Genomic DNA, 24,758 nt, shown 5'->3' on the forward strand with positions numbered 1-24,758 from the left:
TTTCATGTCTCTACGACATACGAGGCATGAGATATGCCCATTCAAAGTTTGCAATTTCAATCGGTTGCTATAGCGCCCCCCATTGGCCAATTGATGTAATATTGCTTCATTCGCATCCTCCCATGACCCTCTACCACTGTGCCAAATTTCACATGGATTGACCAAGTCAGTGAGGAGAAACACGTGGAACAGACACACACACAGACAGACACACAGACAGAGTTTTCGTCATTATATAGTAAGATATAGTAAGATACCAAAGATGTTTGTGATAAATGTAACATGCAGGGTCCAAATTCCTAAATATCTCTATAGGAAGATGTGATTGTGTGTGTAAGCATTTAAAATATCTGACACTTCAGAGTATTTCTTGGTTTAGAAGTGATAATATATCATTCCCCTCATTATATCAAGATACGTGTTAATGAAAAGAACATCTGGTTCTGCTCTCCACTCCAAGCAAAGAGATGGCATTCTAGATAAGGCATCTACAACCAGAACAAGGGTTTTTCACCTACAGTCTCGTGTGATTCCTATGTTGAACTCAAGTTTACAGCTTAGAGATTAACTGAGAAGTTGCCATGGAGCAGCAACTGGGTCAAAACAAACAGAATTCTGGGTGGTTTGTCAATTTTTTCACTGTTAATGTACCGTAGAGGAGTGGAGGCAAACTGCTCCGAAACGCCTCACTTACTGCAAAGTCAGACCACTCATTACTTATAACTGTATCTGTGTGTTTTGACAGGCTTGATTAGACCATGGATAACATCAGCGTGGGATTACTCGGAGATGCGAACACATCTCTTCAGATTGAGCTCCAGTCCTGTGATACACTGAGGAGCCAGGCCTCTCGTGTTTTCCTGTATGCCTTCCTCTCTGTTGGCATCATCTGCACAGTAGTTGGCAACTTCCTTGTGGTCTTATCCATCGCCTACTTTAAGCAGTTGCAGTCACCCACGAATTCCTTCGTCATGTCCCTGGCAGTGGCTGACTGTCTCGTTGGCCTGGTGGTGATGCCGTATAGTATGATTCGGACCATAGAGGGATGCTGGTATTTTGGTGTCCTTTTTTGCAAGCTGCACTCTAGCCTAGATGTTATGCTCTGCACCGCCTCCATATTCCACCTCAGCTGCATCGCCTTCGATCGCTACTACGCTGTCTGCAACCCGCTAGTTTATTCTTTAAAGATGTCCCGAAATCGAGTAGCTCTTCTTATTGTTGTATGTTGGGCTGTTCCCATGCTCATTTCCTTTGGCCCCATAATGCTAGATCTCCATATTGCCGGTGTGGACATCCTGCTCCCGGACGATGTATGCGTGTTCTTGGTCAATCGAATATACGCTGTCATGGCTTCCTTGGTAGCCTTTTATTTGCCGATGGCTATCATGCTAATAGCCTACTGGAAGATCTTCAAAGCTGCCAAACGGCAGGCCAGGCAGATCAGCGCCATGGAAAGCCAGATGGCTGCCGGAGTGGGCAAAGACTCAAGCAAGAAAAAGAGACACCGAAACACTATGAGGAGGGAGAGGAAGGCAGCGAAAATTCTAGGTATCATCATGGGAGTTTTCCTCATTTTCTGGATGCCCTTCTTTACTGTCAACATTGTGGACCCGTTCATTGAGTACAGCACAGAGGTGGTTGTCTGGGATATATTTCTGTGGCTGGGATATATCAACTCATCTCTAAATCCCTTCTTATATGGTTTCTTTAACCGTTCCTTCCGTAGGGCATTCCTCATGTTCATGGGCTGCAGGGTATGCCTGCCTGGATCCTCCCCCGGAATGGAGCTTTCGCACACTCGAAAAGAAGCAAATTAACGTGCAAATCAACCATGAAATAAAGATAGTATCTGTATATTGTAATTTTTTTAGGCATACAAAGATCAGTGAACAGTAAGGGCTGCATTTTTTGTGAATCAGTGGCACTATTCAGAGTGCCAACCACACTTTTCTTTTGTCAACATCATGGAAAAAGAGGAAATTTTAGTGATGTAGGACTGTCACCTCTTACCTCTCTTCCTTCAGTGTAAAGGTAGCATGCTCTGTCGCACAAACTTTTTGATTTTGTGACAGAAAAAGAGTCTGGTTTGACTCTGCCACTAATGCTTTTTCCAGTTCTACTTTTAAGTAAATTAGCTTTTGATTATGTCCATGTGTTGCTCTCGCCTTTGAAGAACAGTCATCCAATGTAGGAAATGTGTCAGTGATATTTGATGAAAATTCAGCCAGAAACTTGCTGTGCACATCAGGAATAATTTACCAAGATGGCCATCTACCCATCAGTCACAGCGTATCCTATGTCTACGTCTTGCATATGGATGGCTCCATCTTGAAGTAGAATCACTCAAATGATGGCCACGTGTTTAAAGCTACAATCAAGATTGTGGTATGTTCATTTTGAAAATATTTTCCTTGAGAAACCTCTTTTCAGTAATGAGGGAAGCTTAAAATGGATTCAAGAGGATGTCAGAACAGATAGGACTCAGAAATTGCTACAGCCGAAAATGATTTGTTTCTTTCGATCTACATACCACTGAAGAGGAGGATCAAAGTAGCCTGCATCTAAACGACAGATAACAACTTTTTATGGGAGAGAAAACAATTCTCAAGACATGAAAAGGGCAAAGGAAGATGTGCAAGGCGAGACTTGAAGAGGCCACGTTAAAGGGGCGGATGAAGTGTCGGGATGACACAACAGATACTTCATCTCAGGTGAAAACTTTATTGACATTTGTAATTCTGCTGTTCTGTAGGACTTTGACTCATTCCAATCCAAAGTCGATCTAATAAATTGACAGAATTTTAGTATTTAGTATTTATCACTTAACCTGGCTGTGTCACAGATATTTATGATGATACATGTAATCAGACATATAATAAGCAATCAAAGGGATGATTAATAAAGTGTGTCATTGACCATTCTTTCCATGCCTTAATGCTATTACTAAAAAAAGTATCACATGATTTGAAATTCTTTCAGATGGATCAAAAACCACAGAGCGGGAACTCTTCGGGGTTACTGCTGCAGGACACTACAAACACCCTGATGAAACCTGCAGAATAAAGTGAAGGTGCACAAGTTTGGAGGTAAGTGTTTAAGACATCAAATAAAATGAGAGGCAAAGCATTAATTCAACTGTGCCTGCCATATTTACATTTGCAATCTGTGTAATTTTACTGTCAGGTCTGCTGGTTTCACGAGTTACATAACCACCGCCTGAGACTGCCCTCTGTGTCTTTTGCAAGTGAAGGCGGAGCAGTAATGGGTGCAGTTGTTAAACAGGCTGCGTACAGCAGGGCCAATGGAAAAATGTAAATTCTGCTTATAAGCGTGACAGCTTACTTCATTAAAAATCAAAGGCTAGCCACTTTTTATACCAAATCAAATATGCATAAAATCAACTCGATCCACCGAGAAAATTACAAGGTATCATCAAAGTGTGTCAGTTATTGTATACAGTGGTAAATCAGAGCTAATACAAACAGTACTGTGCCCCTGTAAATTACATTTCCATGGATGTTTCAAGCAACTTGTACTTCTGGCAAAACCTCAGTGATTAATATCACGTCTGGTATTATGACAGCTATTGGCCAGTTGCTGATATGAGCCGAAATGTTGCACACTCGAAAAAATGAGCAGTGCAGCAGCAGTTCTCTGCCTTCTGTGATTTGGTGTTGAAATAGCCTTTTGCACTCTCAAAAAACAACTCATGCGTTCATAAACTAATTAATAACTCAAATTTAAATATAGATACTTGGCCACCTTCAATGTGCTCGTGTCAGATTTAGCTCGAATTATAATAATTTAAGTAGCAACCATCCAAATGTGGTCCTTGAGGTGGAAATAAGGTGAAATTACAAAACTAATAAGCAGAGCTTAGTGGCAAAGCTTCCCTCGTGAAATACCTCTCAGGGCTGAAAATGAGACTGATTATTAGGAGTGGAATTAATACTTATAAAGCCCAAAACATTCTGCAAATCTGAGATGTTGAAAATTAAATTACTATTAAAGTCAATCGTATTTTACTCTAATTTCAAAATTCAATGCAAGTTAATAGTTTGTGGCATGACAATGACTAGATCATTTAATATGAACTATCTTTTTTAGCTTTTCAGTACAATCTCTGTGTTGTTGAATCGAAGATGAGGTAGGTATAATCGGCAGAAGACGAATAATTAGTACTTTATAGCAAGACTAGAATATTATTGTGATTGTTGTAATAAACAGGGGTCAATATGTAATCAAAAGGTTGGATTACTTTTCTGAGTCTGTGGGTATAAAACAGAATATGAAATTAGGTTGTGTTTTGATTGTTCTTATAAAATGATTGCTGTCTGAGACGGGACAGACTGATTTCAGGAGTCTCAGCACAGTTTAGCCACACTAAAAATAACAGAAAGCAATATTAGACCTCAAGCTGTTCTGACAAAATAAGCAGGTGGTGGATAATTGAAAGCATGTGTGTGTATATATGTGTGTGAGAGCTCCTGGGCTGCTTTGATTTTATCACAACAATTTAGAATAAAATAAAATAAAATAAAATGCACTATTCCTTCATTTTTATTGACAGCATAATAACCGATTGTTTATTCTGAATAAATATATAATGTTTGGTTGGGATTTCAAAATCTTGTTGTTAAATAACTACAAATTACATCTGCAATATTTAATCACTAATGTGTTTACACTATATTAGACTTAAAAGAATACAAAATGACCATTTGTAAATCAACTAGTCATGTTGTGTTACCTTGAATTTGTTAAGAATACTTTGTTTTTCTTGTCTGCCTCCATGGAAAACCGCAAACATATTGATTTACTGATCGATTGGGGACCACATTTAATATAAAATCTATATCAAAACATACACCTGTTTACAAATTCTCACACAACTCATGCAGTATGATCCAAGTCTCATTTATCCAACTGTACGCTCAGCACTTCCCAAATACATGCTATTTTGCTCAAAGAAATAATATTGGAGTCTGGCTTTGAAGACAGCATAGATAGTTCAGTTTGCCAACAACTTTTTATGTCGGGGCTTCAGGACACTTGGATCACTACAGACGAGTATTATGGAGATATTTTGTAGTTTCAATTATGTGTTTTTGGACGTTTGAATCTGGGGCGCCGTCAGCCTCCATTAGGTGGAGTTGTGTTGCTACCTCCTCTCCCCTTGGATCTCTGCAAGTGTTGTGAGGACTCTAAAACTTCACCTGAGCCTCCCTCGGCATATGGGTGAGTAGATAATGGCTGAATTTTCATTTTTGGGTGCACTATCCCTTTAAAAATAATCAGCCGCTTATCATGCTGATGTTTGCTGACTTTGTTTGTCGGTGTCTGATGTTAGAAGCCATTGACCAAGCACTGGTTTTTCGGAGTGAGACCTTCGGAGTGAGACCAGGTTGAAATATCCCACACAAACTATGAATTCATTAATTAGAGCACCTGGTGTGGAAATCTAAAATATAAATGTATTTAAAAAATAAAGGTAGCACATTTAGCATTTTTCAGGACATTTTAGAAACAGTTTGGTGGAGGGCTAATGCATATCTGTCTGTGTTTTGCTTCACATCGTGGCACATAAGATTAAATAATTGGGGACACGGCAGCATTAATAATGATGAATGCACAGCAGATGCAATGTTGTGCAGTGCTTGTAAATCATCAGTGTCCAGTGACATTTTAGAGTGAAAAATGTTCATCCCCTTTCAAGTTTTACTCAGTTCTTCTGCTCACTTTGTAGTATTGTTCAGTAACATATTCACACATTCAAGTGCTGAATTTTCAATGTTGAAATGAGGCCAATAACAGGAAGTAACCTGTTTATTGGTGTTGATAGAGCTGGGATCTCTTGGGATCTTTGTCTTTATCTATCTATCTATCTATCTATCTATCTATCTATCTATCTATCTTTTAGTATTATTATTATTTGTTTAAGTTTAAGTTTATTTACTTTTATTAATCCCCCTGTGGAGAAATTCAATGTGAATGAGCTCTGTGGACATCTGTTTGGTCCTTTAGGCAACACTGGAGTTGCACAAACATAAAGGCAGACCAATTGTGGCTAAAATGCCTAAAAGGTTTAGCTTAAAGGCTAAAACAGCAGCCAACCTAACCCCAGGCTATTTTAGATAGAACTAATGGCTGTGTTTCCATGGTGACGTGCCTTCACATCTGCTTTGAACTGACGAAAAAGAAGGAAACGTGACTCATTTTAGGGTTTCACATTGCTGCGAGGTGAGGAAAGTTTTTGGAAGTCCTAGCAACTCCTTGAAAGTATATATCATGTTCTGCTATTGCCTCACTTTTCCTTGTAATTTGTCATCTAATCCTGCGAGGCACAGATACCCAGGGCCCAGAATGCACAGTCATACTCAAGATAGTCAAGGACCAGACAGCTCAGTGGTGCAAATGATGAATTTAGATGTTTATCTGCGGTCTGTTTATCTGCGGTCTGTTTATTAGCTCTAAGCCATAGTCACAGTCTATCTTTGTTAAACCAGCACCAGTGCCGTCATTGCACAATTAGGAGTCAAGGATGTGGCTGCCTCTTTGGCGAGCTCTATTGTTTTGTGAAAACTGTTCAAACTGTGAAAGTGTAACAACACATTGCAATGGGAACCGAATAATTTTATCACTCGCGTTAGAAAATAGCTTTGATGGAGTTTTGTTGCTGCTTGAAGTCTGTTTTCTTTGTGAGGGACAGAAGGGTGAGTGAGGACAAATGGAAAAGTGTTTCAAAAGCCATACCCATGACAAAAAGCTGTGTCATTTTATTTTGTTTTGTATATTTCCATACACATATTTCTAGTATTTGTGTCTGGATTTCGAGAGTATATCAAATATAATTGCAATAATTGGTGCTCTTAGCTTACACTGTCAGCAGTATGTTTTTGCCTTCTGTTTTCTGTTTATTTTCATCATTGTCTTTCTCTTCATGCACATTGTTCGTATATTAGTTTCTGGTCATGATTGCAAATGAAAAAACTACAAATTCAGCTGCTTGACTCTCCCCTTGGTCATGAAAACATTTAAACATGGCGGAACGAGGCTAATAACAGGAAGCAGTTGAGATTTATTAGTCTTGATAGAGTCTCCCTCTTTTTCTGTTTCTCTACATCTGCCTGCAGCTCCAGCCTCATGTAAGGGTGTCCGTTTGCCACCTTCTTTACTTTCCTAAAATCTGTCAGCAGATGCTCACTAACCTTTTGACTTTGGTTGACACATGCAGATATTGATTTATTTCCATGAATTTCACTGACTATTAACTGAAAAAGTACACGTCAAATACATTTTTCCCAAAGATGGTTTATGTCATTTTGGGGTGGTTCTCATCACACTGATGCATGTTGTATTCACTTCATCTGACAAGTTTTCATCAGTTACTTGATGCTATTAAAAGTGGGTGTGATGTCATGACTGATATCTGTGTTTACCTCGCGAGCGTTTGACTTGAGTTGGGCAGGTGTATGGGCAGGACCAACAGACTGCGTATAAGAAGTGGACATACCCTCTGCTCTGAAAAGTGAAGCAACGAGCCTACGGCAAAAGGTGGAGAGAGCTCACCTCTCTGCCCTTCTGCGTGCCTATGTGGAAAGCCTTAAGGCAGAGAAAGCACACTTCTCTGCCCTTCCATATGCATATGAGGAAAGTCTGAGGCAGAGAGAGCAAACCTCGCTGCCCTTCCATGCGCCTACATGGAAAGCCTAAGACGGGGGGAGCAGCAGCAAAGACCCCCCGGGAACAGAACAGAAAGAACAGAAATGACATTGCTAAGTCAGACACAGCATGAAAAGGAGGAGATGGGGTGGAGGCAGGTTGCAAAGTGGCTTGCAGAGGAAGCAGCAACAGTAGGCAGGCCAAAGCAGTTTAAATAGGGCGCCCTGAATGAGATTCGCCAATTAGTTTGCATAGAAAGGAATCATGTGATCTATCAGTTGATTGGGCTGCTTGAGAACTAACACCATGCTCAACATATGGTCCCATTTAGAGTGAAATAGACCATAAAGCAGGGAATGCCTTTGGATGTGGCTACCTTGTGATTGACACATCACTCCCATGGCGGTGTCCTCAGGTTCTTAGTTAGATCATCCCCTAGCTCCTCTACAACTCCAAGCTCTCATACAAATATGGGCGTTTCTGGCTCCAAAAAACACAAGGCCGTGATGACCAAAATGCCAAACTTAAGGCCTCCAGATGCAATGGGTGATGTCAAGTTGTTCTACTACGCAGGACCTCAATACCACTTCTACCACAATGACTGTTCACCCCCTGGCTTAATTCCTGGTACAGTAGGAGGTAGTGGATGTGTTGTCTATTTTCTAACATACAGTCTATGGTTCATCTGTCCATCCACCCATCCATGCCAGTCTCATGAGCGTGATATCTCAGGAACGCCTCAACGTTTCAAAGTTGGCACGAATGTCCACTTGGACTTAAAGATCAATTGATTAGAATTTGGTGTTCAAAAGTCAAAGGTCACCGTTAGCTCACAAAACACCTTTTGGGCAATAACTCAAGAATTAATATGCTAATTATGACAAGATTCCTCACAAATGTCTAATAGGATAAAATTTTATATCCAAAAATTCAAATGTCAAATTCACTGTGACATCACATGTTCGGCAAAAGCACTTTTCTGGCCATTATTCAACACCATATCTCAGAACCACAAGGGCAGACGTTTGATCGGATACTGAAGACACTAATGCCCATCTTGAAAAAAAAAATACACCTATTATTTTTTATTAAATTCCTTCAATGTCTTGACTGGCAGTGTCTGCAACTTGACTATTTGGCAGAGGCATACTGTACTATCACGAGGTAGTAATTGTATTTATTATAAATAATGAATAATATAAGAAGGGGAACTTTAACTGGAAAAAAAAGTTATTGACTGAACTTGTTTTCTCTCATTTTTATTTCTCTTTTCATCTTACATCTTTCTTTCAACAGAACATCAGAAAATACAAAAAAACAAAAGCGTGTTCATTTCACATTAGCACTCACTTGTCAACGCAAATTACAGTTAGGCAGGCCAAGTAGTCACGTGGGTTTTATTCAAACAAGTGTACATATCAATGTCAAGTTAAGTTATAAATCCGACAGTTAGAATAAATACTATGCAGCATCTTTATTCTTAACCGGCCTCTTATCTTTACAATGCCTTGTCAAAACAGAAAAACTGCAAATACCATTATTAATTCTGACAGATGACATCTGATTAAATCCAGACATTCTGACAATGATAAAAATTGCACTTTTGCTGTTAGAGTTTTTAAAAATATCTGTTTGGATCCTTTACATTTGTATGTAATGTCATGTTTAATATCAAAGAAAGCAATCACCAGTCATCACAAAGTGTCAGCTGATTTGTTGAGGAAAGATTGTCCGATGTACAATTTAAAGAAACAAGCAGTAACAACAAGGCTTGTGTTAAATGTCTTGCAGAGAGTGCGGGCGCTTGTCAACTGTGGGCTGTTATGTTGATGCCGAATGCTTCCAAGAGACAGCAGTCAAAGTAAGTCCAAGAATTTGGCTACTTCTGTGTCCACTTCCAAAAAGTGGCTCTGAGCAGCTCACAAGACGTTTCATCTAAATAAACACGATGGGAAAGATGGATTGAGATAAAGTGTTAGTCCTGTTTGTGCTGGGATCAAGCCATCATTCTCAGTCCACAGCTTTAATCAAGCTTTGATTCTCAGATGTATCTTGAACACAAAATTATGTCCTATCACAGTCATTCTTGCATGTTGGTCCAACGTGGCCCTTTGAAAATAAATAAAACATTCTCTGGTGGCCATCTAAATGTCAGTCTCTTTCAGGCCGTAGCAGTCTGCCAGATCGTAGAACTGATAACTGCTCTGCTCACAGGAGTTGTAAATCCCCATAGAGACTGTGTCCACTATATCAATCCGGCCTACTGAAGGTGTGGTTCCTTTTCCAGGCCCTCCCTTGATTTTATTTGACAGATTGTTCACTTTCTCTTTGAGCTGGAAGGAAGATTTTTGCAGCGGTGGAAACAGACTCCATCTCTTGAAACTCAGCGAGCGCCCTTTCCTCTTGTGTAACAAAGAGCTTCCACAGGATTCGTGCGCAGAATAGCCGGGCTTACAGTCTCCCCTCTGATCCCTTGTCATTCCCTTGACAGCTGTCCGCCACCTCTGGTCATAGAAGCGACGCAGGACTCTCTTTCTTTGGTGGCACTGGCACCTGAAGAGCCGAGTGAACGCCCTCTGGAACTCTTTGCTGGAACAGGGGTAGATCATGGGGTTGATGCAGCTGTTGAAGTAGCCCAGCCAGAAGATCACCTTAAACACAGTTTTGGATGGCTTCAGTGCTGGGAAGAAGGCACCTAGAAGGAGCCATATGGAAGATATGTGAGTAAACATAAAGTACATACAATACAAGTATAGTAGATTGCTTTCATTGTTCTATTAAAAAAAATTAAGAACATTTTCACAAAATATATTTTTTAATAGAATTTCTACAATCTTGTACATACTAAATGCTAAATATCAGATCATGATTGTTATGAACAGGATGCTTCAGGCCATTTTGTCAAGCCGGACTTTAATCAGGATCAAATATTGGAATAATTGAATTTTTCTATCAATGAGCCTTTTTTTTTTATGAAAAATTCAAGAAAGCATTGTCAAAATGAACCTGAATCCGAAACAAACAATGCATTAGGGCATATCTACAGCTGCTTATGCCACACATAAGCATTTTTCATCCCTGTGACAGGACGTAATTCACAGCATTATTGTTGCGGTGATTTATTGTGCAGCAGTCGCTGTTTGGTTGTGTTTATTAATGGAAACAGAGGAGGTTCTGACATTTTGTTGACTTTTATTAATGGGGACAGATAGTTGCAGAGCATGCTTCAACCACAAGCCTCAGTGCACCCAACTCTTTTCATTATGCTTTTGCTTGAGTAGAATATATGTGGTAATCAGACACAAGTATTTGATTTTTCTTCTCAAATGACTTCAATTGATGCACATTTTTCTTCCACTAATCAGACTGCTAAAACATAAAAGGGGTTTAAATGTTCCTGTGGTATTTGCTTTCTCTGAGGGGAGAAGATAGAATATACACCTTGTCTTGTGAGGTGTTTGTATGAGTCAGCACAGAGGCAGTGTAGCTGTAACTGATTCAACATGAAATGCACGTTCACTGCCTTGGCTTGTGCAAAGGTCTAATCAACCCATGTCTTTGTCATTAGTGTGAGTATGATCGAAAATCCTGCATGGACAACTTTAGCTTCCCATTATCAGCTATTTTTTTGAGTTGATGGAGCATTAAAATTGAACAGCTAAGACTTTTTTCTGGGACATTTGTTGCCTAAAGGCATTTTAAAACATTTGGTTTGAGGCCTTTTAATGTTCTTACATATTACAGTACAGAAGAGTAATTCACCATTAATTAGAGCAAAAGTTTTGAGTTGAAGGGTCAGTTTGCTTACTGCTTATTATCAACCCCAAGCCCAAGCTGCTCAGTGGCGCCCCCAGAAACTTTTCATAGGGGTGGCCAGATGGGGTCACTGAAAAACTTGGGGTCGCACATCAAAACCGAAAGCTATAACTGAATTTCAGGAATTTTGTTATGCTGTTTTAGTAGTCTTTGGCTAGTTGAAAACTATGTCAATACAGAGAGTTCAGGAATCACATACTGATATACTTTAGCCTCTTATTTTGCAGTTAATATTAATAAGTATCTGGTGTACAATTAACATTTGAGTTCCACAACAATCCTGTTTTAATATGCAATATGTATCTGTACTTTGGGCAATTCATTGTTCTTCAGATAGGCTGGTTGTTCTTTTCTTAAAAAAAACAAAAAACAAATGTACAGCTTTAATTTGAGTACATTGATTTTGGGAACAAAACATTTATTGGGAACAAGCCTTCTCATGTTTTGAGGAGACCTGTGGGTATCCATGGAACCCCAAGGGACCCCTCTGAAAATGTCCATGCCAGATTTTCTCTCGCCAAAATGTAGCCTAAATTTAAAGGGTTACTTAGTCCCCTTCCCAACATGCTATGCTAACATGGGTGATACCAATGGATGCCTTAGATCATCTAGATTCACAAGATACCACCATAGTTGTGCAAGCTTAAAAACTTAGGACACCACAACCTCTTAAAGATAGTAATGTTGGCCTCCAATTATTTTTTTGCGAGAGGAAGAGGGCAGCAGTTGCACCACGGGGGCCATGACCCCCCCTGGCCCCCACTTGGGTGCACCACTGAAGCAGCTTTGCTCATTTTTATTATACTCGCTGTGGTAATTTGGTACGACATGCAATGACATGCTGTTTTTCATGGAATGCTCTCTTTTCCTGTTGCTTTCTAGTTGTGCTTGTCTCCCTGGGCTTGGATTTAACACAGCTGTTGACCCTGGACACAGACGCAACATGTCTCAGCGCTAATGTCAAGTCTGCCCTGCCTGGGCCCACAAGTCCATTTTCATTTCAGTTCTACTGTGGAACTCTACAAAATGGCTCGCATGTGATTTTCAAAGTAATGGTTTCTTGCTGTTTTGACATCAGCTACCAACGGCATACTGTGCACTTGATTGTACTATTTGCTCAGAGACAACAGCTGCATAATAAAACAGAGTTCTCACTCTTACTTGTTCCTTTTGTCTGCAGCAGGAATAGTATTCTGATTGTAGCATCTGCGACACGGCTCTTACTCATTCTTTCATTTCTTTTAAAAGCCTGGCTTGAGATGAACAAAGTGAACCTAGGAGGTGAATTTCTTCATTGACTCTTCTCACTGAGATGACATCACCTTCAAGGCAGACAGCAAATAATTCACTATGACCCACAATATCAATATCTTTTAGTTTTTTGTTTTGTTTTGTTTTGTTTTGTTTTGTTTTGTTTTGTTTTAGATAAAATTATCTTTCCGTCTGATGTCTGAAAGATGATTGCTATTCTAAATCTTTTTTTGAGGATGGGATTTTTTTTGAAGTTCACATTGACTCATAACCTAGTACATGAATGAATGCTTTGAATACATATTGAAGCCCTTCAAGGAGTCCGGGGACCTGTCCAATATCTCACAGAAAATTTTGTGATGTCTCTTTTTTGTGATCAGACAAAATCCTGATCAGTCCTCAGTCAGTCTTTTGACATTTATACTTCAAGTGAAGGTAACCTTTGATGGCTTTTTAAAACTCAACCTCAACATATGGCCACTAAGGACAAAGCTACAGTTCAGAGAATACTTGTATCGCTATGGATTTAAAGTAGGTAGGTTGTCAAAGTTAATAATGTTAACACAAATTCCTTTTTATGCCACTAGTTCCTTGACGCATGATTCACGCACGTACCTTCTGTAATTATTACCCTTGGCCCATCCCATAGTTTGGGAAATCAGGAAGTGATGCAGCAGGAACATTGTGGATAGCAAGCAGAAGCAATCCTCCGTGAGCAGAAATGGATAAAGAAAGGGGTCTTTTGGATGGCAAGTTCAGCTTCACAGCTCTGCCACATGATTCTCTTGGCAAGACCAAAGTTATTGCATTTAGTGTTGATATGAATTACCACCAGAGTACACCGAGCTCCTTAAAAAAACAGGGGATGTTTAGTTAACCTTGTAAAGTTGGACACTACACTGTGTTGATAGGCCTATCACTAAGTAATGTTACATTCAGGTCAGTATCTGTTGTTGCTTGTTGGGCTTGAGTTTGCCATGATCTGCTTTCAGCATGTTTTTTGAGTATGCAGTACCTTCGAGGTTATTCTGGAGAATATTGTGGACAGTGTTTCTTTTTATTTTGGAATGTTGCAATAATAATAATAAACATAAATTTGCATAAAGCTAGCATATTGTCAGCTCACATGTTAATAAGAGTGTCAAAAACTTGTAAAACATCCCTTTAAGGTACATTTAGAACAGATTTAAAAAATGATTAATTTGCGATTAAACACGAGTTAACTATGGACAACCATGCAATTAATCGCAATTAAATATTTTAATCAATTGACAGCCCTAATTTATAGTAATCAATATGGGTCAAATGACATATTGTAGTGGTTATAGTAGCCATATTGACATTTATATTAGCAGCAACTATAAATATATTAGACTATTCTTGAATTACAAGGCTGATAATATTCTATTATTTTGTTCTTGTCAACAAATTCTATGAAAAGACCAAAACCGACTATAAATAAGTGTCTCAATGTTCTCCAACCTAAGCCCAAAATGTTCCTGCTGAAGACACAAATATTTACAAACTGATCATGAATATATACTTTGATTATTTTTAAAGGCTGAACTGTTTCCTAAAACAGGTGGTTTCTTGAGAGTTTCTTGCCAAAATTACTCCAACAGGAGTAAACAGTGTATTTGTTGGGGACTAATTCAGAACGGTGTGCTCAAAATAAACCACAGTGCTCACGTGCATCATAATAAAGGGACATGTCACCCAGTGCAACATGTGGTCTAGCAGGCTTTGGCTACAAAGGCTAAAACACATGTTAGTGAGATCAATTATTAGCCTTTTCGGATTTTCTTTACACATCAAGTTCTTCATAGACAAATATAATGCACCCACAAATGTAAACTGTGTGGGCACATAAAAATCAAGGTAATAATTTCAATCAATTTAAGCATAACCACTGTAACAATATTAATGGCGATTTTAGTCTCAGTACACACATTTTTCTTGTAGACACTAATTCTCTACTCATACATTTACTGTAAATCAGTGTCCCCTTCATCAGACTAAGTGTATCACTTTAATATTTCTGAAAATAGTGCACAATATACCCCTAAAACAAACAGATACTGTAATAATTAGAGGCTTGAAACATGCATGAATGTGTGGTTTTATAGTGGTTGGGTTAATGTCAGCAGCAAATAAAGACAAACCAGACATTTTTAACACTGTAGGGTAACTGATACAATAAAGTTACCTCTATATTATCTGTGTGATATGGTTGCAATTGATATTTTACACTGACAGACAGCATTCGAAGTCATTCTGAAAGTCTGTTTCTCCTTATTCCATCAGTTTCTTGTATTCATAAGCCTGGTGCACTAATGTAGGCAAATCGTGTTAGAGCACTCTCTGGAGCTTCAGATGAGTCAGACTACTCCGTCTAGATTTGCATCATCACAGAGAAAGGACCTGATTGGCACAAGAGGTGCTAAAAGTACATGTCTGCCTCTTAGCAAAAGGTTACTCATTAATGATGTGTCTCAACAACATCAATCTGTCTGACTGACCAAGTATGGGTACGCAGGGTTTGCAATCGTATGTTGTGGCTATTCCACTCTCATCAGTCAGTCAGTCATTTAGAAAACAAACAACAAACCCCCTCGAGGGATGAATCCATGAAACGCGGCAACACTTTATTGATCCCTATGGGGACTATGTGCTTTAAACTACTTCCTCTGGGGTGGTCAATGTTCGGCTCAGATTGCAGAGCAGCAGGTCTGTGGGGATTCTGCAGGACAGATGGTTTCCAGTAAAGACCTTAAATTCCTAGTTCCGAGATTTAGGCTTTAACAATCACATTAAGAAACTATGGTTCAGTTTGGACGATAAAGTTGTTCTTGGTGGATTGACTCTTATTATGATGCAAATTAGAAACCTCTACCATCTACCAGGAATTATGAATTTAAAACAACCTACGATATTACCAAACCTACTTCTCTAAGGTAATTACTCCTTTTGGCAGAGCCCCTTTTGATTTCTCTTTTGAATACTGATTTTTCGGAGTGCCACTCTGAGTCATGGGCTTTTTCAGATTTAAGATCCTGGGTGATGTTTCCCAAGAGCTGGCTGTATAACACAATCACAAAGCCATCATGCGATAATGGTAATGAAAATGATATGTGAGAGACTGTTTATCAAAATCAGCTCCGAAGGCATTTTTTGGGTGCAGATTGGCCTCAATAAATTTTGCAGTAATATGATAATATGTGTAAAGTGATGATGTATTTGCACCAACATTTAAAACTCATTTGTGCCTTTATAAATTTTCAATTATAAGAGGAATATCTATCCACCTTTGATGTCTGGATACAAATAATCCAACATGAATAATCTTGCCCTTTTCACTCCCATTGAGTGAATCAAGTGATTACCAGCTCCCATTTCATTTCTCGCACCCTCTCTCTCCCTGCAGGCTTTGCTATAATAATTTGACTCAATAAATCTGGAGGTGCAGCAAAACTGGGAGTGCTGTAAGTGCTGCACTTGGTAAGATACTGGCCATTTGTTCATTATGTCTCTCACAATCAATTATGTGAAATGTATGCTAAATTAAAATTCATGAGGCCACCATACAGTGTGTGTGCGTGTGTTGACGTAAATACTATTACTTTCTGTAAGTGCAGCTTTGTATGCATATTGCATGCTTCAGTTTGACTTATGTATAATTCATAATGACTTACACTGGTCATCGCCACTGAAGGGCCTTTTCAAACCATTTCCATCCTAACTTCCATGTCTAATCCTTTCGATGCTGTTGTCAGTTTAAAAGCTGTTATTAACGTCAGGACCTACATTTTAAGTGTTCAGTGTGAATAATTTCAGATTCTCAAGACTTCCAGGCAGAATTTAAAGTCATACTATTGTTGTGAACTTACCCTGCTGCAAATACAGACTATGAAACAAAACCCTAAACACACAAATCTCTTTATATCATTTATGTGAGACTCATACCAAAACAGGTAGCCTACTGGAAATGGTACTTGGAACGAGCTGTGATGGTTACAAGATGCTGGGAGCATTTACTGTAGTTTTAGAGTGCTCATTAGTGAAGAATGTCAGTCTATTATGAGTGTTTTTTCAACAGGTGAAAAAAAAAAGGGCTCCCAGAAATATTACAGGCATGAAAACGAGCCACATTAACGGGTCACGTTGCAGATTTGACCTCTTCTGACTAAGATATTGGTTTTTATAATCTAAGAATCTTAGTTTTGATGACTTTCTGGCATCATTCTTTGGATAAATAAACAGAGGAATGGAATCCAGTGTATGCAATGTTCTGTTTTCTGTTATTTGAGAAGGGGGTGGGTTTCATTTTGACATTTAGGGGGACACATATGGGGTTTGGGGGTCATCTGTATGGACATTTGGAGCATTAAGCACTTAATTTCCTGCATTCTGGTGACTTTTTAAGCACAAATTTCTGCCTTTTATGCATCAATTTGTAGTGTAAATGTTTCAGACTTTGACAATGCCACTGTCTTGTTTTTATTAGAGGGGACAAATGCACATTTTCTAAATAATAAGTTCTGCGTCCCCCCTGTGCCCCCCCTGGAATCCACACCTGTGGTTATACCTGAATATTGCTCTGCATGTTTTGCAGTTTGAAGGTGTTAGTTTTCTCACACTGTTTGGTTTAATATTGTTAGCCAGTGTGTTGCACTGAAATCTACTCGGCTCTCAGGAGGAGCTGCAGGCTGAAAAGTTGAATCACTCAAGTGACGCAAATGCATTTATTACCCATATTAAACTTAATTAGCTGTAAAACATATCAGTGCAAGCGATTCAATCAGTCGAGGTGATGAATCATACATTCAAGTAGGTCATTTGAGGCGCTATAACGTGCTAGAAATTGAAACAAGGGAGCATATATGAAACTATAACATCCCTTTTCTGTGCCTCTATTGTGAGAAAGTGTAATAAGCGCACTCGGGCGCGTTTACGCTGTGCCACAGGAGAAAGAAATATAAAGTTATAAGACATACCCATTGGCAGAAAGAAGAAAAAAGGCAGCCAACACAAGATGAACATCCCCACGACGATGGCGAGGGTTTTAGCAGCCTTTTTCTCCCTGGAGAACTTCATCAGCCGCACAGAGAGCGAACTTCGAAACGGGTGGTTTTTGTTGTTTTTCGAGCTGCTCGGACGCGCGTCCTCCAGCACGCTGCGACAGTGTATCCGGAGGACCACCTCCATCGACTTGTTCCTCTCTCTTTTAACACCCGCTTCTAAGCTTTTAGTAGTCCTGCGGGCCACCACGTAGACCCGAAAATACATGATGAGAATGACGAGGAGCGGGAGGTAGAAAGAGAAGAGAGAGGAGAAGAGCGCGTAGCCCGGCTCCTCTGTGATGCTGCAGATTCTGTCGTCCACCGGCGGCGGTTCCTTCCATCCGAGCAGCGGTCCGACAGAGATCACCGTGGATGACACCCAAACCAGCACTAGAATAGCCACCGCTTTCCTCTCTGTCATAATAGTTGGGTATTTCAGACAGTGTTTTACACCTATGTACCTGTCGATGGAGATGATGCAGAGGCTGAGGATGGATGCGGTGCAGCAGAGCACATCCACCGCTGCCCAGATGTTACAGAAAACCCGGCCAAACACCCAGCATCCCAGAACCTCCAGAGATGCAGAGAAAGGCAGCACTATAATGCTCAGCAGCAGGTCTGCCATGGCCAGGTTGACGATGAAGAAGTTTGTGACGGTCTGCAAATGTTTATTGCACACCACAGACAGGATAACCAAAATGTTGCCAACGATTGCCACCAGAATGAAAACGGAGAGAAAGATCCCGACCCCGACAACCTGTGAGTCCAGTGTGAAGTTCGGGCATGTGGTGATGCTGTCGTTTGGAAATATTTGGTCCAGGACTGATCCGTTGAATGCCTCAGCAAAATAGATCCCATAGTTGCTTTCGTTCCTCAAGTTAGAGTCTGTCATTTTTGAAACGCCATAAAGCTTAGCAAGTTTAGAGTAAGTTTACCAAAGAAAGCAATGTATCTGGCATCGTTTCATCTCAGTCTCTCCTCGTCTGGTCGAGCAGATAATATTTAGAAAACCTAAAGAAGAAAGAAAAGTCCATATTACAACCAGCAAATGCATGCATAATCATGAAGCTGCTGAATGAGGAAAAAAAGATAGAAAGAAACACTCCAAAAAACAGTTTTGATTCTGGAGAAGGTAAAAGCATCATTAAGACAATTTTAAAATAACAAAAAATCAAATACATTTAGAGGCATTTCCATGCATGTCTTCCTTGCCATGGTTTTCCACTGGTGGCATCCTTTGTAACAACTCCCCGATCAGAGTCAGAGCTGGTACAGCAGGTCTGAACCTACAGCTCCACCCACACGTCACACATTTACTGTTGCGTTCACAGACTCCACAACACAGCGTCACTTTAAATCCGGTCACGAATTCTACACGACACACTGATTGGAACTGAACAGCCTCATTGTGGCTCTTAATCTGACTTGTTTATAGGCTAGATGTCTAAGATTTTTGCATCTACGCACCTAATAGTCTAATAATGCCCTCATGGAAAACTACATGAGTCAACCTCTCATTCATCCCTGCAGAGATAAGAGAGAGCAGCAGCATCAGTCAGATCATCTAAACAGCCACTGGGCACCAGCAAGCCAGCTCGGACCACTGGAATGAAAAACTAAGTGCCTCCAGGCAAAGCTGTGAAGTTCTCCAGTGACACAGCAGCTGCCCTCCTCAGGCCGTTTGTGCATAGCTTCGGACAGGCCTGCACAAATCACCGAGGAGCCTGGAGGAGAGGAAAGGTCAAGAGGCAGGGTCACAGAACGGACAAACAATCCCTGCATGGGAAAGCATCAGCCTAGTGTGGAAAACATACAGCCCCATCTTTTAATATGAAGGCTTTGATGGACCTAAACATGTATTGGCAACTTAAGTCTTAACTTAATAGCCATTTACAAAAGCTGGCTTTGAACAAAAAGCATGAAGTAAAGAACCTTGGTGTTATCTTTGAACGTGACCTGTGTTTTGAAGTCCAAATAAGAAAACATCACCTAAAATGTATTTTTTCATGTTAGAAACACTGCCCGTGTGCAACCTCTTTTATCTGAAGAAGACACAGACAAACCTGTTCATGCTTTTATCTCCAGAAGACTTGACTACTGTAATGTCTTGTTCTCAGGCCTCTCAAAGAAATCTTTAAAAGAAAAAAAAACACATGATCCAAAATGCAGCAGCATGTCTCACCAAGACAGAACATCAAGAACATATCATACATTCTCACTCCGACCTCCTCCCAAATTGAGGCTTGGTTATGTCCACATACCACATGCAAGGTACCCTGGTTGCATTGGTTGTTGACGTTCTGGGACACTGTGTAAAGTTCTGCCTGTTAAATGCATTGTCTTCTTTCAAAATACACTTCTGTTTTCACAGGAAATTTAACGTTTACATACAGTCTCTTTCAAAATAAAAGCATTATGTTGGTACAACAAATCGAATTGATGTTTTTTTCCTTCAACAACAAACACACTTGGTTAGGTTTAGGCAACATAAACGTAGTTGGGTTTAGGCAACAAAAACATTTGGTTAGGTTTAGGCAACAAAAACACGTGGTTAGGTTTAGGCAACACAAACATGTGGTTAGGTTTAGGCAACAAAAACTTGGTTGGGTTTAGGCAACAAAAATGTGATTGGGTTTAGGCAACAAAACTGTGGTTGGGTTTAGGCAACAAAAACGTGGTTGGGTTTAGGCAACGCAAACATGTGGTTGGGTTTAGGCAACACAAACATTTGGTTAGGTTTAGGCAACAAAAACTTGGTTGGCTTTAGGCAACAAAAACATGTGGTTGGGTTTAGGCAACAAAAACATTTGGTTAGGTTTAGGCAACAAAAACATTTGGTTAGGTTTAGGCATCAAAAACATTTGGTTAGGTTTAGGCAACAAAAACACATGGTTTGGTTTAGGCAACAAAACTGTGGTTGGGTTTAGGCATCAAAAACATTTGGTTAGGTTTAGGCAACAAAAACACATGGTTTGGTTTAGGCAACAAAAACATTTGGTTAGGTTTAGGCAACAAAAACACATGGTTGGGTTTAGGCAACACAAACATTTGGCTAGGTTTAGGCAACAAAAACACGTGGTTGGGTTTAGGCAACACAAACATTTCGTTAGGTTTTGGCAACAAAAACACGTGGTTAGGTTTAGGCAACAAAAACATTTCGTTAGGTTTTGGCAACAAAAACACGTGGTTAGGTTTAGGCAACAAAAACATTTGGTTAGGTTTTGGCAACAAAAACGTGGTTGGGTTTAGGCAACAAAAACATTTGGTTAGGTTTTGGCAACAAAAACACGTGGTTAGGTTTAGGCAACAAAAACATTTGGTTAGGTTTTGGCAACAAAAACACATGGTTGGGTTTTGGCAACAAAAACAGGATTTGACTTTATAATCTCACAGGACGCGAACACCACTCTCTCAGGTGGAGGTCGTTGTTTGCTGTGTTCTCACCCACCCCAGTCACACGTTTGCCACCTTAACTTTCATCCTTGTCCCTCCACTTTTCACCCTGATGCCGCCAGTCACCTTTAAACTATAACGGCAACTGGCTGCATGTCATGCCGACGTTTAAGAGAACCTTTTTTCATTGTTTTCTGACACTGCAAGTCACTGCCCAAGCGCCAGATTTCGATGACTTCAGAGTGAGACCGGGCTCTCCCATTCATTTTAGAATTCATTCTAAAATTGTGCCTTTAGATTTTAAGTCTCTCAACGGACTGGCTCCTGACTATTTATCTGATATGTTGGTCAAATACAATCCCTCCAGATCCCTAAGATCATCCACCCCTGGTCTACTAATTGTCCCCAGAGTAGAATTGAAAAGTACGGTGATGCTGCTTTCTGTGTCATTGGACCTCATCTCTGGAACAGCCTTCCAGAGGACATCAGACTCTCTCTCAGACAGCTTCAAACAAAATCTTAAAACCTATCTTTTTAGAGTTGCATTTTTGTAGCTTTTATCTAATTAATTGGTATCAAACCTAATTTGTATTTTTATTTTGTGTGTGAGTGTGTGTGTGTGTGTGTGTGTGTGTGTGCCATCTTTTATGTGTATTTTCCCATTTTATTATGTAAATCACTTTGAGTTGCACTTGCTGTATGAACTGTGCTGTACAAATAAGGTTATTTTTTACTATTATTATAAGAAGTGAATTTAGATTTTAAATTTGCAGAGGACATTATTTTATTTTCTGCAGAGACTGGAAGACTGTTGCAAACATTATGTCGATTGCTCCCTGTTGATTGTGGTTTGCACATTGTCTCTTGTTATTTGATTTGGAAGGAATTGATGTAATTACCCGAGGCTGAGTGTACAGATTGCAGTTTATTGCAAATTCATTTGCAAACTATTCAACCTGTAAAATGAGTTACTGTAGTAATGAGCAGCATTGACAGATAGCCAGATAGTGTTTATTTAAAGGCATGGCAAGTAGCTGATTTCAGCAGTAAAGTAATTCAAACTACTCTACATAAAACATCAAAAATATTGAGACAAAGGGCAGAAGAAACACGTTATAAAAGGACATTTAAATACAATTAAAAACAGTCACGAAACAGCAAGAAAATAGAAAATAATAAGCTAAAATAGAAAAAAATACATGAATAAAAGTTACAGTGCAGTGTAAGAAATGAATAAATATTTGATTATTACAAGGCAGCAGCAAACAGAAAAGTTTTCAGCTTTGATTAAAAAAGAAAAAGCAAGACTGCTGGGAGTTTTCTGGGAGTTTGTTCCAGATATACGGCACGTAAAAACTGAATGCTGCTTTTCCATGTTTAGTTTCGACACTTCGACACAAAGCAGACATGTCCCAGATGAACTGAGAGGTCAGGTCGGGTCATAATATGGCAGAAAATCCGAAATATATTTTGGCCCTAAACCATTTAATTCTTAATGAACCAACAGTTGTACATATTTCAAAATCAACCCTCTGACAGACAGGCGGCTAGTATAAAGACCTCAAAAGTGGAGTGATATGATTCACGCTCGAGCAGCAGCATTCTGAATCTGCAGCTGTCTGACTGATCTTTTAGACAGACCCTAAAGACACCGTTACAGCAGTCGAATCTACTAAAGATAAATTCAGTTTTTCCAAATCCTGCTGAGACAGAGGCCAGGATTTGAAGACGTACGTACTTCAGTGAAACTACAGTGGTTTTCATATCAATGCACAAAACAGCAGAGCACCACAGAGCCGGCCAACTAAGGTCCATGTTTACACCAGAGGGTGTCTCACAAAAGTTCTGTTACCTCTTTTGCATTTGTTGCTCTCCATCTGAATCTTCTTATTAAATTTGGTGCTGAAAATGAGGCTAAAAGTTTAGATCCATATTAGAGATATATTCAGCAGGATGTGTGTCAGAGCAGTTCATTAGGCTCTAATGCTGATTATACCAGAAAAGGAAATTACTGGAGGGATGAAGAATGGAGACAGTGTTGCTATTCTTGGATCAAATAAGTGCAGCAAAAAATGTAAAATTTGGCCTGAGAACGTCAATATTGGATCATATCCCAAAACTCTGGATGATGTTCAGTGCCAGTTTTTTTAATCTTGCTTACCACAATATGTGTGAATGGCGTAATGACCGCCCATGAAGCCAGCCACCCTGTTTGGCTGCAAAGCACACAAGATATTAGATATTAGCAAACCTGGTGTAATATACAGTACAGTCAGAGCTCTGGCTGTGGGTATAGCAGCACTTCTGCTTCAAGTCACGCCGAGTCTGCTCAGCTGTCAGAGCACATCCTCATTATTGGATTTATAAAAAAAAGCTACAACCTCATCCAGCACACCTGCTCCTCTGTGTGAGAGGGCTAAATCTGCAGTCATGGGCCACAACATACAGGAGAGCGTCTTTGATAGCAAAGAGCATGAGCCTGTGAAAAACAAGTATGCCTCAGATGATGTATGGGTTGGATTGTAGTTAAAGGTCACTAATGGTAGGTTACAGTATTGCAGTGGTAATGTTCTTTATTAGAGTGTTTAATCATTTAACTGATCCTTCTACTGACTGATTATTTTCTGAATTTATAACGTCAGCCAAGCAGCAGCCTCCAGGGCTGCAAAATAAAGCCGGGACGGAGGTGCCAAAAACTGTAGTTCTTTAAATGGCCACTTGAGACTGGCTCCAGAAACAAGTCAATCCCCATAGACCCCCATGTTAAAATGCCCAGCTTTACAGCAGAAGTAAACATGTTTACAGCCTACAAAACAAGGTTTTGGTCTCTGTAGCTAATTTTTCTGTTCATGACAACTGTGCGTGGGGTGATTTTCTTTTCTAACTCTCCCGTTTTAATGTTAATTAAGACTTGAAATTAGGCATAATTAGGAACATGGCAGCTTTAAGACTGTCTGCCAGGCATCACCAGAGTATATGAGTCAGATCGACCCATCGCTCCTCCACAGCTCCACCCTCTCATCCAAATGTGCTCACTTCTGGCTCCAAAAAAACAAAATTGCAATGGCCAGAAAAACAAACATCCATTGCAGTCTATGACTTAAACTTCCATGAACTGATTTTTGTGGCCACCTGGGGGCAGCAGAAACAAGCTGTGAACACAATACTTATATACCCATCATATACATGTTACCTGCAGATTCAGCTGATGATTGACCCTTCGCAAAGTCCCACCCCTGGACGCAGACTGGCCAATCACAACATAGCATCTGGCTGGCTCAGACCAGATTCCAACAACAACACAGCTGTGCTCCATTGACTCTAATGCAGTCATTTCAGATTTCCTTCATTTTCAGGCTGGTTTTGTGGATTTGGAGCTAAATGTTGTGCCTGGGGCACGTCGTGTATTAATGATACTCGTTACCTGGAGAGGTTGGAAAAAGATATACGCTTCTTCCCTGTTCCAAAACCAAAATCAGACCCTGAAAAGTGTAGGGTTAGCTAGCTAGCTACTGAAGATATAGCCTACTGAATGTATACACATGCTGCTTTTGCTTTTTAATGATTATAACAGTG

General features: G+C 39.8%; 2 protein-coding genes across 2 annotated transcripts in view; one reads left to right on the forward strand and one right to left on the reverse strand.

The window, feature by feature from the left end:
- Positions 1–1,817, forward strand: part of LOC126390702 (5-hydroxytryptamine receptor 4) — a 3,902-nt gene extending 2,085 nt beyond the window's left edge. The window contains exon 2 of the mRNA XM_050045122.1: positions 790–1,817. Within this exon, the coding sequence (XP_049901079.1) occupies positions 790–1,817 (1,028 nt within the window). The remainder of the gene's footprint in view (positions 1–789) is intronic.
- A 7,096-nt stretch (positions 1,818–8,913) lies between these two features.
- adra1d (adrenoceptor alpha 1D) lies at positions 8,914–19,311 on the reverse strand. The gene is made up of 3 exons (XM_050045462.1): positions 18,969–19,311; positions 17,724–18,800; positions 8,914–10,357 (listed from the first exon to the last, which is right to left on the reverse strand). The coding sequence occupies exons 2-3, from the start codon at positions 18,679–18,681 to the stop codon at positions 9,807–9,809; spliced, it is 1,509 nt and encodes a 502-aa protein (XP_049901419.1). The 5' UTR covers positions 18,682–18,800; positions 18,969–19,311; the 3' UTR covers positions 8,914–9,806.
- Between the last annotated feature and the right edge of the window lie 5,447 nt (positions 19,312–24,758).

Source organism: Epinephelus moara, chromosome 5 (assembly GCF_006386435.1).
Source record: "Epinephelus moara isolate mb chromosome 5, YSFRI_EMoa_1.0, whole genome shotgun sequence".
In the NCBI taxonomy this organism is placed as follows: Eukaryota; Metazoa; Chordata; class Actinopteri; order Perciformes; family Serranidae; genus Epinephelus; species Epinephelus moara.